At 43.2% G+C, this 15,600-nt stretch overlaps 1 protein-coding gene and 1 long non-coding RNA gene across 4 annotated transcripts in view; one reads left to right on the plus strand and one right to left on the minus strand.

The window, feature by feature from the left end:
- The window catches only part of SETD7 (SET domain containing 7, histone lysine methyltransferase), a 55,575-nt gene that overhangs the window by 12,175 nt on the left and 27,800 nt on the right, over nucleotides 1-15,600 (minus strand). For both annotated transcript variants that reach the window (XM_006079261.4, XM_044930445.2), the window contains exons 4-7: nucleotides 15,395-15,596; nucleotides 10,209-10,398; nucleotides 3,889-3,970; nucleotides 1,114-1,231 (exon numbers count right to left, since the gene is read on the minus strand). In XM_006079261.4, coding sequence (XP_006079323.2) covers nucleotides 1,114-1,231; nucleotides 3,889-3,970; nucleotides 10,209-10,398; nucleotides 15,395-15,596 — 592 coding nt within the window. The remainder of the gene's footprint in view (nucleotides 1-1,113; nucleotides 1,232-3,888; nucleotides 3,971-10,208; nucleotides 10,399-15,394; nucleotides 15,597-15,600) is intronic.
- LOC123329985 lies at nucleotides 12,913-15,331 on the plus strand. 2 transcript variants are annotated; one of them, XR_006545650.2, is made up of 3 exons: nucleotides 12,913-13,031; nucleotides 14,156-14,278; nucleotides 15,169-15,331. It is a non-coding gene; the product is annotated as an uncharacterized LOC123329985 (long non-coding RNA). The 2 variants fall into 2 exon arrangements; XR_006545651.2 differs by lacking the exon at nucleotides 12,913-13,031 and adding an exon at nucleotides 13,544-13,674.

Here is a 15,600-nt window from a genome sequence, read left to right on the forward strand (position 1 = left end):
AGGGCATATATGAGCAGTGCAGGGCAGCTCAACTTACTATTTATTTTTCAAGTAATTTAATTGATTGATTGATTTTTGGCTGTGCTGGGTCTTTGTTGCTGTGTGGGCTTTTCTCTAGCTGCAGTGAGCAGGGGCTACTCTCCAGCTGTGGTGTGCAGGCTTCTCGTTGTGGTGGCTTCTCTTTTTCCTGAGCACAGGCTCTAAGGCAAGCAGACTTCAGCAGGTAGGCACATGGGCTCAGTAGTTGCGGCTCCTGAACTCTGGAGCACAGGCTCAGTGGTTGTGGCACCTAGGCTTAGTTATTCTGTGGCATGTGGGATCTTCCCAGATCAGGGATAGAACCTATGCCTCCTGCATTGGCAGGTGGGTTCTTTACCCCTGAGCCACCAGAAAGTGAAAAGTGAAAGTGTTAGTTTCTCAGTCGTGTCTGACTCTTTGCGACTCCATGGACTGTAACCCACCAGGCTCCTCTGTCCATGTGAATTTCCCAGGCCAGAATGCTGGAATGGGTTGCCAATCCCTTCTCCAGGGGATCTTCCCCACCCAGGGATCAAACCTGGATCTCCTGCATTGCAGGCAGATTCTTTACCATCTGAGCTACAGGGAAGCCTACGAGCCATCAGAGAAGCCTTCAACTTACTAATTAACTTTCCCCTATCTTATATAAAAAAAGAATTCGAAAGATATTTAGGCCATGGGGGCAGGTAGAGCCCTTATGAATAAGACCAGAGTTCTTATAAAAGACCCCTGAGACTCCCTCATCCCTCCTGCATTGTGTAGTTACAGCAAAAAAAGGGACATGAGTGAAGCAGGAAGCAGGCTCTCACCAGACACTGAATGTGTTGGCACCTTGATCTTTGACTTCCTGGCTTCTAGAACTGTGAGAAAGAAGTTTCTGTTGTTCATAAGCTACCTAATCTATGATGTCTTTACTATAGCAGTCTGAGGTTGGCTGTAGAACGATATCTGAACAATTTTGTAAAAAAGCCTAGTCTTTTGTTCCTTTATATTCTTAGTGAGCATTAAAGTAAAAGGACTAATGAGAAAATCAAGGGTGTCTGAAACAAAGCCCTTTCACCAATCAAACTGAGTTCCCACTTCTGCCCCACTCACCTCTTGGTGTGTAATTCGGACTCCATTGTAAAAAGACATAACAGTATTGGGTCCCGCAGCTACCTTTGAAAATAGTCCTTCTCCAGCACTGGAAATGAGAGATTCAGCAACATAAACCCTAAAAAGAAAAAAAAAGGCAAATGCTTTGTTTTAGTTTGACATATCATCCTTTACTAACCACCCAAATGCCGTCATGGCTACAGAATCCAAAATGTGAGTTCATAGTAATCCAATGAGGAAGAAAGAAAAAGTGAAATACAGATTTTGGCACTGAAAACTGGAGATTGGTGTATACTTATGACTCTCATTGCTCTCTGATAAAAGGATTATTAGTATATATTCACAAAGTACCTCAGGGCTTAATATAAGGTTTTTAAAAATTTGTATGTTTTAATTAATGACAATTTCCACTGTCTTCTTGGACTAGGCAAACACTTCCCAAAGCTAATTAAAGCTATACCCAAGGTTCTCAACCCTGAGATGAATCTTCTACATAAAAGAGTGACAAATAATTAATAAAAGATACTCAATAAGTACTTCCCAACAAAGGAGTTTGTAACAAATTAGCTAACTCTGGCCCAAGGATCAAGTCTGGCTGTTGTCTGTTTTTGTAAATAAAGTTTTATTGGGACACACCCACACCTATTTGTTCAGTATTGTCTATGACTGCTTTGGGGTTACAAAGGCTGACTTGAGTAGCTGCTGTAGAAACTCACAAAGCCTAAAATATTGACCACGTGGTCCTTTACAAAACAGGTTTGCCAAGTGCTGGTTTTAAGAAGATAGAACTCATGATTATAGAACAAGATTTATTAAGAGAGTGAGGGCGTGCATGTTAAGTCGCTCAGTTGTGTCTGACTTTTCATGACCCCAAGGACTGTAGCCTGCCAGGCTCCCCTGTCCACAGGATTTCCCAGGTAAGAATAGTAGACTGGGTTGCCATTTCCTTTTCTAGAGGATCTTCCCGATCCAGGAATCAAACTCACATCTCCTATGGCTCCTGAATTGGCAGGCAGATTCTTTACCCCTGCACCACCTGAAGTGAAGTGAAGTGAAGTGGCTCAGTCGTGTCCAACTCTTTGCGACCTCATGGACTGTAGCCTACAGGCTCCTCCGTCCATGGGATTTTCCAAGCAAGAATACTGGAGTGGGTTGCCATTTCCTTCTCCAGGAGATCTTCCCAACCCAGGGACTGAACCTGGGTCTCCCGCATTGTAGGCAGATGCTTTACCATCTGAGCCACCAGGGAAGTCCCTATTAGGAGAATACATGCCCCAATCACATAATTTCAGTTATTCCAGCCCCTGTGGTGGATAAAAAGTCTGGTGGAAATGGTCATTTGGGATTTCTGTTATATAGATCTTCTGCTTATTTGATGGGCTGGAAGGCTGAATTACTGCTTCCACCTCCTGACTCTCTCCCTGGGACAGAGTCATTCTGATTCTTGGTCATGTGACTGCCCTTCAGCTTGCATGGAGGATAACGTCCCTGCCCAACTGACTTGGTCCTGGCTGTGTGATCTGCTTTGCCACTAGGCAGAAGTGACTGCAAAGCTAGGTCTCGGGTGTTAAGAAGCATGGCAAGTTTCTGCCAGCTTCCTTGAGCTTCCATTCATCTCCACAAGGAAAAGATGCCCCAGGGGGCTGTTGTTTGCTTAGCCTGAGTCTTGGAATGAAGGCATGTGAGACAGACTGGAACCCAACTTGAAACCTGGAGCACAGCCTAGTCCAGCTGGGCCGAGTGGAACCCAGTTGAAAGTGGCTGAGCCTCAGCCAATCTACAGAAGTATGAGTGCAAAAGAAAATATTTGCTTTCATAAATCGCTGGTAGTCTGAGGCTACTTTTATGTGGCATTATCACAATGACAGTAACAAAAAAAAAGACAGATACATATGGTTAGGGGACTGTTGTGTTTGGGGGCTAACAAAGACCAAATTTTTCTCTCTGCAAACAGGCCAGAGCCTCATCTCAAGAAAGGGGACATTCATTCATTGTGACACTGTAGTGTCAGCCCCGTCAGTTAAACCAGGGAAGAGGCCTTTTCTCAGATGCGGACAGAAGAGAAATGGAAGCCATGATTACAGAGTGAGGCCAAGAGAAAGTCAACTGCAGATGGCACTCTTACCCACAAACAGGCCAGTAACTGGGGGATACGAACCCCAGTCAAGAGACCAGAGAAAGCCATTCCAGGAATCTAGAGCTAGAATTTAGCTAGGATGTCAAATGGAATGGGGCTTGACACTCTGGAATGGAGCTTATAGAATCAGAAACCTGTAATTTGTAAGCTGGAATGTTTTTATGCTTCTTACATTTTATTTACTCCTGTCTTCCCTTAGTGAATAAAGAAATTATCTTGTGCTCCAGACCCTCTCAGCTGGGCTAAGTAAAGCAGCAGACATCTGGTCCTGCCTCGACTAGAGCTTTCAAGAGTGTGAAATGCTCCTGAGGGGCTAATAGAGGCTGCCATGCCAAGGGCCCCAAGAAAGCGGACACCTGGGCAGGGTATAACGGGCTGCCTGACCCAACTGCTGTCCCTTTGTAGAAGCTTCATTCTGGGACCGACACACAGGCTATTCTGTGCTTTATGGGCAGAGAAACTCTCTTACAGGGACAGATGCTGTATGACCATAAAAACGCTCTTTCTCAGAATATACATTTTTTTTCTGTTAGGGAACTCAGCCTGACTAGAGGGCCACCAAGGAGCAATAATTCCCACCACAAGAGTTATTTAATCTCACATAAATGATGTCATTAAAACCACAAGGGAACAATTACCTCTCTGATTCATATGGGTCTGGAAGAAGAGCATTGGTAGAAATGCAAGATGAAGTTGACTTATCAAAGTGGTACACCGAACCTAAAAAGCAAACAAAAATTTCAGTATAGGCCCAGAGTTAGGGAAGTGCATCAAAAACATTTCTCTCATCAATGGGACCAGCATAAGTTAAATAATGCAAAATGTTACTCAAGTTAAACCAACTAGAATGAAATTCTTCAGTATAAATGGAGAGCTTTTTTTAATAATACTTTTTCCATGATAAGAAAGTTTACTTATTCTGAGTGTGCAAACACAATAAAATTTTTAGCTTCATTCTCCATCATATTCATTATGCGTCTCTTGTGACTATAATAACATTCATTATTTTTAAGAGAATTTATTAGTGAATACATAAATCCCAACCCATTTTGTCACCTAGTAAAAGATACACATATGGGGTTTCTTTCTTTTGCTGAATATCCAAGTGGAAAAAATACAGAGAGACACTTAGGAAAAAGTTAATCTAAAGTAACAATTTTTTATTACTCCTGAGATGCTTTCACTATGTTCAGGAATATAATAATGAAGTTGGATACCATGTTGCAAAGCATAATTTACTTTCACTCTTTCATTCTTTAAATATCTGGAATTACATGAGTGACCTACATCTAAGCATCATCCAACCCATTGGTAGAACTCACGTTATACTTCTAAGATCATTCCTGATTTGAGAATCGTAAGTATAACAAATATGGTCATAACATCAAATATTCTTATACTAGGGGATTAAAATCTGATGGTTCATTTGTTGAACTTTGTGATGTTGAATTGAGTTGCTAAAAGATATTTTTAGGTTATTATTGAATACAGCAATTGGGTGCTTAGTAGAGGGCATGGGTACCAGGTGATAATGTTAATTCTAATTAAAATAGGTGCTCGGATGAAATAGTTGCTGGCTGGCTAGATAACATGCTTCTTACAAGCAGGTTTGCACTGGTAATTACAGACTGCTGTGCAAAATATAAATGGTTAGTTTTCTGATTTGCTCTGGAGTTTTGTTATCAGGTCTTCACAGCCATCAGGAATATCTCCTAAAATTCCATTTTTGCTTTTGATTCACATTTTTCTTTACTCACATGATTTAAAAGCTGCTTGTGTAACTAAAAATTTTAATCGAGAAAAGGCTTTGTCATGAAAACTTGAGATCTCTCTCTGGTTGGATAAGATTGGATAATAGTTTTAAATTTTCCTTGTGGTTTTTTTTCACACTAGACACAGTCTGTAGAATCCAACCACCCACCCTTGGCAATTGTCTCCTTCACTAAAAATAAACATTCAGCCTCACTAGAATTAAGGAGAACAGACTGCTTTTGATAAAGCATTAACAAAGTCATCTTATTTCTATTAAAGTGGTTCAGAAACCAATTAGTAATTTATTTCAGAAATGAAGGCACACAGCCACTCTAGAATTAACATTGCTGCTAAGCTGCTAAGTCGCTTCAGTCGTGTCCGACCCTGTGCCACCCCATAGACGGCAGCCCACCAGGCTCCCCCGTCCCTGGGATTCTCCAGGCAAGAACACTGGAGTGGGTTGCCATTTCCTTCTCCAATGCATGAAAGTGAAAAGTGAAAATGAAGTCGCTCAGTCGTGTCCGACCCTTAGCGATCCCATGGACTGCAGCCTACCAGGCTCCTCCGTCCATGGGATTTTCCAGGCAAGAGTACTGGAGTGGGGTCCCATTGCCTTCTCCGAGACTTAACATTACTTCTCTGCAAAAAATTAGCCTCCAAGAACCCTCCCAGAGCACGAGGAAGACATAAGGTGTTCCAAAGGCTAATAAGTAAAGAAACAAGTTTACACCTGAAAAGTCAACATTTTAGGCACTAAGGCATCATAAATTATCCATTAAGCAGTTCCTAAGTAGTTACCAATGGTTACCAGGTCCTCTTTCTTTCTTTCTAATACAATCAAAACCCAAATTAATGTCTCAGACTAAAAGTCTGAGATCAGTCCATGTCTCAATCCAGATCAGTCCACGTCACAGACCATTTGAGTATTTTCAAGAGAGAGAATTTAATACAGGGAATTGGTTACACAGAAGATAGAAGAGCTGAGAAGCCAAAGGCGGCAATGAAGAGCTCAGAAACTGTCAAGAGCAGAAAGCTATAACCCTGAGTCATAGAAGCAGTGTTAGTCACTCAGTCGTGTTCGACACTTTGTGACCCCACGGACTGTAGCCTGGCAGGCTCCTCTGTCCATGAAATTCTCCAGGCAAGAATACTGGAGTGGGTTGCCATGCCCTTCTTCAGGGGATCTTCCCCACCCAGGGATCAAACCCAGGTCTCCTGCACTGGCAGGCAGATTCTTTACCGTCTGAGCCACAGAGACATTCCTGGACCTCTGGAGCTGGGGGAGCCCAGGGAAGCTGGATCCAAGGGGAACCGTCCTGCTAGGTAGTGGAATCAGGAGACAAGCCCCTGCTGGGGACTCTACGGGACACACCAAGGGCTTCTCCCTGCTCCTGTCCCTGGTCTGTGGCCAAGCCCAGACAGAAGCTGGAGGCACAGAGCCTGGGAAATGTACCAGGCAAGGGGCAGACACCCCCACCTGCAGTAAAGCAGGGCAGGGAAGGCTGAGAACCAGCACACAAGCGATTAAAGGAAGTTCAAATAAGAAAAAAAACAAACCCCAAAAACCCCACATTCCCCAACCAAACATTTCTGTGGAATAGACATCCTATTGTGCACAAATTCTCCTAAGAGCGCCCATCTCCTTTCCTTAGACTAAAACTTTCCTCACAAATGTGCTAAGTGCCAACTACACATAAAACACCACGTTGGGGGCTGTGCAGATACAAGCAGGAGTCGTGTCATATCTCTTCCTGCTTTCAATGAGTCAACATGTCTTCTCCAACGCTGACCGTCCCTCCCTCTGCTCCCTTAGACAGGCTGAAGGCACCCTCTCCTCCCTCTATTCCCCTGTCATTGGTACTATGACCTGGGTCTGCAATTCATCCATTCAGTTGACAAACGTTACTTCTAAGAGGGGAGCCAAGCCATAAGGATGGAACAGGCAAGGATTTCCCTTGCAGTCCAGTGGTTGGGACTCTGCACTTCCACTGCCGAGGGCCCAGGTTCAACCCCTGGTTGGGGAACTAAGATCCTGCAAGCTGCATGGCACGGCCAAAAAAAAAACAAACTAATAAGGACCTATTGCATATCGCAGGGAACTCTACTCAATACTCTAATGGCCTATATGGCAAAACAATCTAAAAACGTGTGGATATACGTGTGGGCATAACTGATTCACTTTATTGTACACCTGAACCTAACACAACATTGTAAATCAACTATACTCCGATAAACATTTAAAGAATTAAATTTAGAAAATGCAACTTCAATTGAATCGTCCTGAAGGGGGCCTGACAACCTGCATTTCTAGGAAACATTCAAGTGATGCTGATAATTGCACTAAAAAAGAGACGGACTAGGCATTAGCCAGGGCATGGAATTGCCATGTAAAGAGGCGAAGAAGAAATGAGGAGAGAAGAAACTCCAGGCAGAGGCACAAGGAACCTCCGCAAGAAGCATGGAGAGAGAGAAGCAGTTTGTTGATCCAAGAGCACAGAGAGTCAGGAGAAGGCAGTCAGGAGGGTTTTAGGTGAGACCCTTGCGTTCTGTTTGCTCCTCCACCAACCATTGGGCCAGAAGCCACATGACCCCAAAAGCCCTCATCTGTCAGCCAGTCAGTGGCGCAGTACTTGCAAATGGAAGAGGAAGGAGACAGAAACAAAAGGGGCGGAACACAGAGCAAAGACCGGGCCTGGTTCCTCCCAGCCACCCAGAGCAACTATGTCTTCTGACCCCTTTGAGACCCAAATTGTTCAACCCAGCCTTAAAAGAACTGAGGCCTGCTGGAATCTTGCCAATAGATCCACCCCTCCTTTTCTGGTCTTAAGTGAGTTTGAAGAGGGTGCTTGCTATTTGCATCCAGGAGTTCTAAGAAAAACCATAATTCCCCTGAGACTGATCACTCTCACTTTCCAAAATGCGTTTCATACTTATACCAAGAAGAGTGTAATAACCACAGTAACTTCCCTGATGGGGCTTTATGGTAGGTGCCAATATCTGTATTTTATAAGGAAGAAACAGGTTCTAAAAGGATAAGTAACCTGCCCCCCAAGCCACAATACAGTAAATGCTGGAGCCAAGACTCCAAAGAGGTGACTCTCAAGTTCAAGACTCTTGCTGCCAGAAGTGTTGCCATTTTTGAAGTTTTAAAATCTGCATCACCAACTGGGATCTCCCCCTGGCTGGAGTCTCCTCATTTCTAAACATTGTAATTACTGTCTGCTATTGAAATGGACATGAAGAGTGCAGATATTAGAGTTTAAAGTTCAAAGATTACCTTTACACTTAAAAAAAAAACAAACACTTCATTGTGGAATGACTTAAAATTTACAGAAAAGTTGCAAACATGGTACAGAGAGCTCCCGATGCCCCTCACTGTTCTCCTGTTAATTTCTTATGTTACATGGTACATTTGTCCAAATTAAGAAACCCACATAGCGTTACTATTGAGTGAACTCCAGACTTTATTCAGACTTCACCAGTTTTTCCACGAATGTCCTTTTTCTGTTCCAGGATCCAATCCAGATTCCCATACTGCATTTAAAATGCCTCAGTTTTTAACTTAAAAAAACAAAAACGGAGACATTTATAACAACCCAAGTTGGAGCTAAATGTAAAGTGCTAGGTTTCTTATTTTTGGACAACCACCCTTTGGAGAATCTCCTTCCAATCCACAGAGCTAAATATTATCTAGGCCTAGCAATGCCTAGATGCACTATCTTTTCTACTTTATTCTTCTTATACCTTAACTTAGATTGGAAATACATATATGTCGGGAAGATCCCCTGGAGAAGGAAATAGCAACCCACTCCAGTATTCTTGCCTGGAAAATCCCATGGACAGAGGAGTCCGGTGGGCTACAGTCCATGGGGTCGCAAAGAATCAGACACGACTGAGCACTTGACTTTCACTTTCATACATTGTTTTCTCAGGAATCAGACCAATTTAGCTTTCTTAATATTGTGCCACTCAGAATACAAAACCTTGATTTTTTTTCTTTGTATATTTTCCAGATTTTCTACAGTAAATAATTTTGTAATAAGAAAAAAAGTTTGGTGCCATCCTGTACTTAAGGAAACAGGACTTTTTCTAACATGGAGACCAACAGGCTCATTTGTGCGTGGAGTATGTCCTCCAAGAAGATGCTAGACTTTCCCCTCCCACCGCTCGCATCGCTCGGCATGTGAGATCTTAGCCAATCAGGGGCTGAACCCATGCTCGCTGCAGTGGAGGCCCTGCGTCTTAACCACAGATCACCAGGAAAGTCTCAATGTTAGACTTTGAAGAGAGCCCAGGTGCCAATGTGCATTTATCTTCCCCAATCGGAACTCAGGTTGATTCAGCGTTACAACTTGGAGATCTACCTAATTTGATTCTTTATCAATTAACTCATTAAACTGTAGGGTTGTTCCCCTCCCCGAGATATAATATTTAAAATGGATTAAATTACTGTTGTCATTTCTTCACTCCTTCTGTGCGTTAGAATTATACAGCTATGCCCTTGCCAGGTGATTTTCAGTATCTGCTACTAAAGTGCCTGGTGTAGGTCTCACTGATGCTTGGCCTGGGCGTGTGACTTGCTTTGACCAATGACAAGTGGGTGAAAGGGGCTTTGTGTCAGTTACACACTGAGGCTTCAAGAGGCATCGCAGGTGTCTGCTCATGCTCTGGCTTCCTGTGGTCACCTGAGAAAACCGACTGACAGGGCCCGGAATTAAGACACAGCACAGGCTCTGAGGTGACCAGGGCTTCCCTAGCGTTAGAGAATGGTGGTTCCGTGCTAAAGAATCTGCCTGCCAATCAGTAGGAGACGCTGGTTTGATTCCTGGGTTGGGAAGATCCCCTGGAGAAGGGAATGGCTACTGACTCCAGTATTCTTGCCTGGGAAATCCCATGGACAGAAGGGCCTGGTTGGACTTCAGTCCATGGGGTCGCAAAGAGTCGGACATGCCTTAGCCACTAAACCACCATCGCCACCACCGAGCTGACTAGAAGCCTCGAGTCCCACCTGGCCTGGCCACGCCCCACCAGTTGAATACAGCTGCTTATCAGACCTGTGTTTGCTGTTGTAAACCACTGAGATGCTGAGGTGTCTCCTAAGTGGCCAAGCTGATACACCAGACAAGACAAGGAAATAAACTTCTCCCCAATAAGCCCTGACCTGTTTTGGAATTAAAGCAACCCATCCGAAGCAGATTCAACTTACTTCCAGGCATCAGTTCAAAGTGAGGCCTGCCTTCTTCAGTGGACAGAAGAGTAGCCAGCTTCCCTTCTATCATCTCTCCATCGATGAATTTTCCATACAGGGCCGTCCTTTCATCAGGGTACACGTAGGCTATCTTCTCTCCTGTCATCTCCCCATCTTCATTTACTTCTCCTACAAGGCTGCCTCCATCCTGATGGGAGAAACCCAAAACCAGAAAATATTATATTATAGTATTTATCTATATGACATGACTAGTATTCTTGGGCTTCCCTGGTGGCTTAGCTGGTAAAGAATCTGCCTGCAATGCGGGAGACCTGAGTTTGATCCCTGGGTTAGGAAGATCCCCTGGAGAGCGGCTACCCACTCCAGTATTCTGGCCTGGAGAATTCCACGGACTGTATAGGCCATGGGGTCCCAAAGAGTCAGACACGACTGAGCGGCTCTTACTCACTCATATGACACGAGTTCAAGATATTTCTCTTGTGCATGCCCACTGTTAGTAGCACTAATATGGATCATAACAGTTTAAGAACTCAGCTTTTCACATGAGCATGAACAGCATGAGGCATATCATCCCTCCCCACCCAGTCTCCTATAGGCTATATGCACAGGGAGCGTATAAACCTGATTTATAGAGTCAGAGATGGAGCTGTACTTTATAATCCTGGACAAGTTACTGATTCTAACTTGGTTTCTTACCTAAGAAACAAACATGCTGTATTTGTGTGTGCATGTGTATTCAGTCCCTTCAGTCGTGTCTGACTCTTTGCGACCCCATGGACTGTCGCCCACCAGGCTCCTCTGTCCCTGGGATTCTCCAGGCAAGAATACTGGACTGGGTTGCTATGCCCTCCTCCAGCTCTTTCCTGCCCAGGGACGGAACCTATGTCTCCTGCGTTGCAGGCGGATTCTTTACTCACTGAGCCACCCATTTGTAATATGTCATAAACACTGAAAGGAAATGTAACAAGGGTTTCTCTGGGCCAATATCAAATGTGATGAGGATCTGTAGCAAAACAGTCTTACTCACTATGCTTAGAAATTCGCTTTTCAAATATTGAATTCTGAATTTCTGGTCTATTAAGAAAATCTTTAGTCCAAAGATACTTAAGAATTAGTTCAATGTACATGAGTAGAGAGTTGTCTGTGTTTTCTAAGGAATAAACAAAAGAACTTTGAGATACTGTCTTTCTGAGAGTCCTATACCATGGCTTTTTATTTTTTTGAGCTAGAATGCAAAGTGAAAAAAGAACAACTAAATTCTGCTCCTTTGCCCATCACTTCTCTCTTCCCACTCTTCTTTATTTACTGCTCCCTTCTGCCTCCTTCCAGGAGAGGAGCCAGCTGTGCTTCCTGTTTTACTGTCACTTGCTTCATTCCCAAGGGTCCTTAAATGCTTTAGGGCAGAGGCTATCATAGAATTCTCTATCCTGGTACCAGTGCTAGGGACACAGGAGGTGATATAAATACTTTGTAAATTGCATTGGGACATTAAAAATAAACCAATAGTTAATTATTATTAAATATTATTAAATTATATAACTAAATATTACATATTATTAAATAAAAAGAATTAATTTAAAAAAATCGAATCTAGGGTATAAGATATGTTTCCTTTTTTTCCTTCCCATCTAGGAGGTCCTCATGGTATAAATAGAAATCTAAGACCTTTGTGGGTTTGACCTAAGACTAGTAAGGCCATGACATCTTCTAAAAGCTTGGCTATTTCCTCAACTGAAAGGTTCTAGAAGTAGCTACTCAGAGTCAGTGATGTGGGACGACTTCTGAGTGATTTCAAATGCTGTTTACTGAGAGACAGCAGGAAGAAATAACCACCAGGTATAGGATCTCCACAGTTCACTGTAGTCTAATTGCTCTTTGGAGAAAAAAGAAGTTATAAATTTAAAAATGAATCACAGAACTTCCATAGAAAGCAAAATACTTGGAAGCATTTTTCCCAGATAGAGAGGACATTGCTACTGCTGCTAAGTCGCTTCAGTCGTGTCCGACTCTGTGTGACCCCATAGACGGCAGCCCACCAGGCTCCCCCGTCCCAGGGATTCTCAAGGCAAGAACACTGGAGTGGGTTGCCATTTCCTTCTCCAATGCATGAAAGTGAAAAGTGAAAGTGAAGTTCCTCAGTCGTGTCTGACCCTCAGCGACCCCATGGACTGCAGCCTACCAGGCTCCTCCGTCCATGGGATTTTCCAGGCAAGAGTACTGGAGTGGGGTGCCACTGCCTTCTCCGAGAGAGGACATTAGGGATGTATTACTGCTCTTCCTCCTCCCTGAGTTAATTCTTAATAACCCAGCCTGAATAGAGATGTATTTTCTGCAAGATCTGCCTTCAGACTTGCAGTGATGAAGACAGCTGAGTGGTGTTAGAGCACATGTGCTCCTCACACACTGTAACTAATTAAGCCATCAAGATTACTATTTATTCAGCATTCTGTCTTTCTAGGGTCTCAGGTTTTCTTCCCCCTTACGTGCTTTAAACTTCGTTTTGGGGGCAAGTGATTTTATTTGTCCAGAACAATAAAGCAGAGATTCTTCTTTTATTTTAGAAAGGAGTTGGTGGTTTTAGTTGCTAAGTCATGTCCGACTTCATGACCCCATGGTCTGTAGCCCTCCAGGCTCCTCTGTCCATGGGATTCTCCAGGCAAGAATACTGGAGTGGAATGCCATTTCCTTCTCCAGGGGATCTTCCTCACCCATGGATTGAACTCGGGTCTCCTGCATTGCTGCAGGCAGATTCTTTACCGACTGAGCTACCAGGGAAAGAAATATGAGTTTTTAATGAAAACTCTCCATCACTGTTCCAAGGTAAACTTTTGAAAGAAATAAACTACCCTTAGCAGCAGCAGCAGCACCCTTAGAATGAGCTTACAAATCCTGTATGGAGGATCATTATTTTTTGCCTCGCTTTGTTCCTACTTTGACCTCAAGTCACAAAACACTTCCTTGTTGGCTGTACTGGGGGAGCAAAGGGAAAGCTGCTCCCCTCTCTCCTCTGCTCAGTGGCTCCCCCTATGGGAAGAGGAATCCTTCACTTGATCGGTGAGAAGGCAGGATCTGACACCCATCTCTACCAGGTTGGGGTTAACAGGATAAAGACTGCTGTCACATGTTCTGCATTTTCACTCACCTGTTCTGAGAACTGGCAGCACCCATGGGCTGCACCTGCTCCCCTCTCACCCTCTCTTCTCCTTGGGGAAGCTCCCCCAGGCAGCCCTACTCCCCAAGGGAAACCTGCAGCTTTCTAGCTGCTCTGTGGGCACCTGGCCCATCTGTTTAGTTCAGAGGGGCAGAAGTAGAAACCCATGACACCTCTGCATTCTAACTCTGCCATAATGAAGTCCTGATCCCTGACACCTATGTCCATTTCTTAATTGCTCAGTTGAGTCTGACTCTTTGTGACCTTATGGGCTGTAGCCCTTTGGGCTCCTCTGTCTATGGAATTCTCCAGGTAAGAATACTGCAGTGGGTTGCCATACCCAGGGACCGAATCCGGATCTCCTGCATTGCAGGCAGACCCTTTACTGTCTGACCCATCAGGGAAGCCCACTTATTAATTGATTCTCAACCTGGAGATCAGAGCAGTGGGATGTGATCACCAGCCTCACGCCTGGCCCCAATGCCAACAGATACTATATACAAAATGTCATCAACCAAGTTAATTTTGACAGCTTGTAACTCCCCAGTGCTTCTTCCTTTCTAAGGTGAAGTCCTCTCTTGGTGTTTAAAAGGACACTAATTCAAGCTGAAGGCTAAAATGCAGCTGCGCATTTTAGGTTTCAAACTGCAACTACATTGAGTGACTCAGGTCCATTCACCTCAGTGCATCTTTGATCTCCTCTAGGGACTTAAATTGATCATAGTTACAAGTAAAATTACAAGTAGTGGGAGAATCTTGTAATCAATTGCATTTCCCTCATTTCAACCCCCAGGAGGAATGCCACTTTCCCTGACTTCAAGATTCACTGTACTATGGGCAGCTCCCTAGCATGGGGCAGTAGGAAGCTTATCCTGCCTAGTGACGAAGCAATAGAAGTTTCAGGCTTCCTAATCTGGTAAGGACCTCCACCTCTTCTCCCTCTGTAACAGAAACTTCTGAGCTACTGCAGATCCTACCAAGAGAATGTGTAAATGCTTTAATAATTATTTTAAAAAATGTTTCACAGTTTTTTTATTTGGCTAGAGTATAACTTATTTTTCAGCAACAATAATGTGTAAGTAGATTTTCCTGGTATTACTTTTCTTGTTACACATATAATAGAGACTTTGTTTTTATTGATACTTTTAAATCATAAAAGGAAAGGATTAAGACTAAGAAAAAACATACTTTGACTTAAGCTCCGGACAAAATAAAATATTAGATAAAATATTTTTGCAGGTCTATTTTCTGAAACATTTTCTGGAAACTCACTAAGAACAGATGGGGTATTTGAAATGCAAACAAAAATTACAGCATTAATTCCCAGCCATGGGTTTTTGCTGCATCTTTCTGCTCTAGTCAACTCCAGAAAGATCATAAAATGTTATCAAATATTCAAAGGCTAGTTAATTTTAATCACCTTGATTTAAGCAATATAAACCAAAAAATGGGGAGGGGGATTGGAAAGTCAAGTAACAATAGTGTAATAAGTCCAAAAAGATGTGAAATTGTTGGAATCATTCTTACATATGAGAGAGAATAAAATTAATTGCAACAATGAAACATTCCAACATTCTTTCTATATCCCAAAGAAATATTTTTTAAAATCAATGTATTTTTGTTTTTATTGGTGGTACAATCAAGCCAGTTTGTCTCAGTTTGGTTTTCTTTTAATTTTTTAAAAGATATTTACCGTGGGATCAAACCCAGGCCCCCTGAATTGGGAGCATGGAGTCTTGGCCACTTGACCACCAGGGAAGTCTCCTTCACTTTGTTTTAATTTTGACTACTCATTTCTTTCCAAAGCCACCCTGAAGAGGAATTTACAGCAGATCGGAGGACAATTTAAGTCAACTGTTTCACAGTGAGAGGACAACCCCCCTAAGTTGTTGGCTTCAGCTACTGGCTCTCAAGTTTTCACAGTCCCACGTTTTCTAACATAGAGAATACATTTTATTCTTCATTGGGAAGACTCAAAGCCTTGTCTTAAAACATGCTATTTTTCAGCAAAATGAGCAGTGACAAGACTTACTGGGTAGTATATCCAGCACACTCCATGCCGAATGTTATCTTTGTATTGTCCCTTGAAGATCAGCCTCCCGTCTGTGTCGTACTCCTGGGCCGGTCCATTCAGCTCTCCGTCTACATACGTGCCCTGGAGAACTCCTCCATCCTCGTAAGTGTAAACTCCCTGGCCCTGCAGGGCATCGTCCACATAATATCCCTCCAGGGTGCTGT

The sequence above is a fragment of the Bubalus bubalis genome, chromosome 17, assembly GCF_019923935.1.
Source record: "Bubalus bubalis isolate 160015118507 breed Murrah chromosome 17, NDDB_SH_1, whole genome shotgun sequence".
NCBI lineage: Eukaryota > Metazoa > Chordata > Mammalia > Artiodactyla > Bovidae > Bubalus > Bubalus bubalis.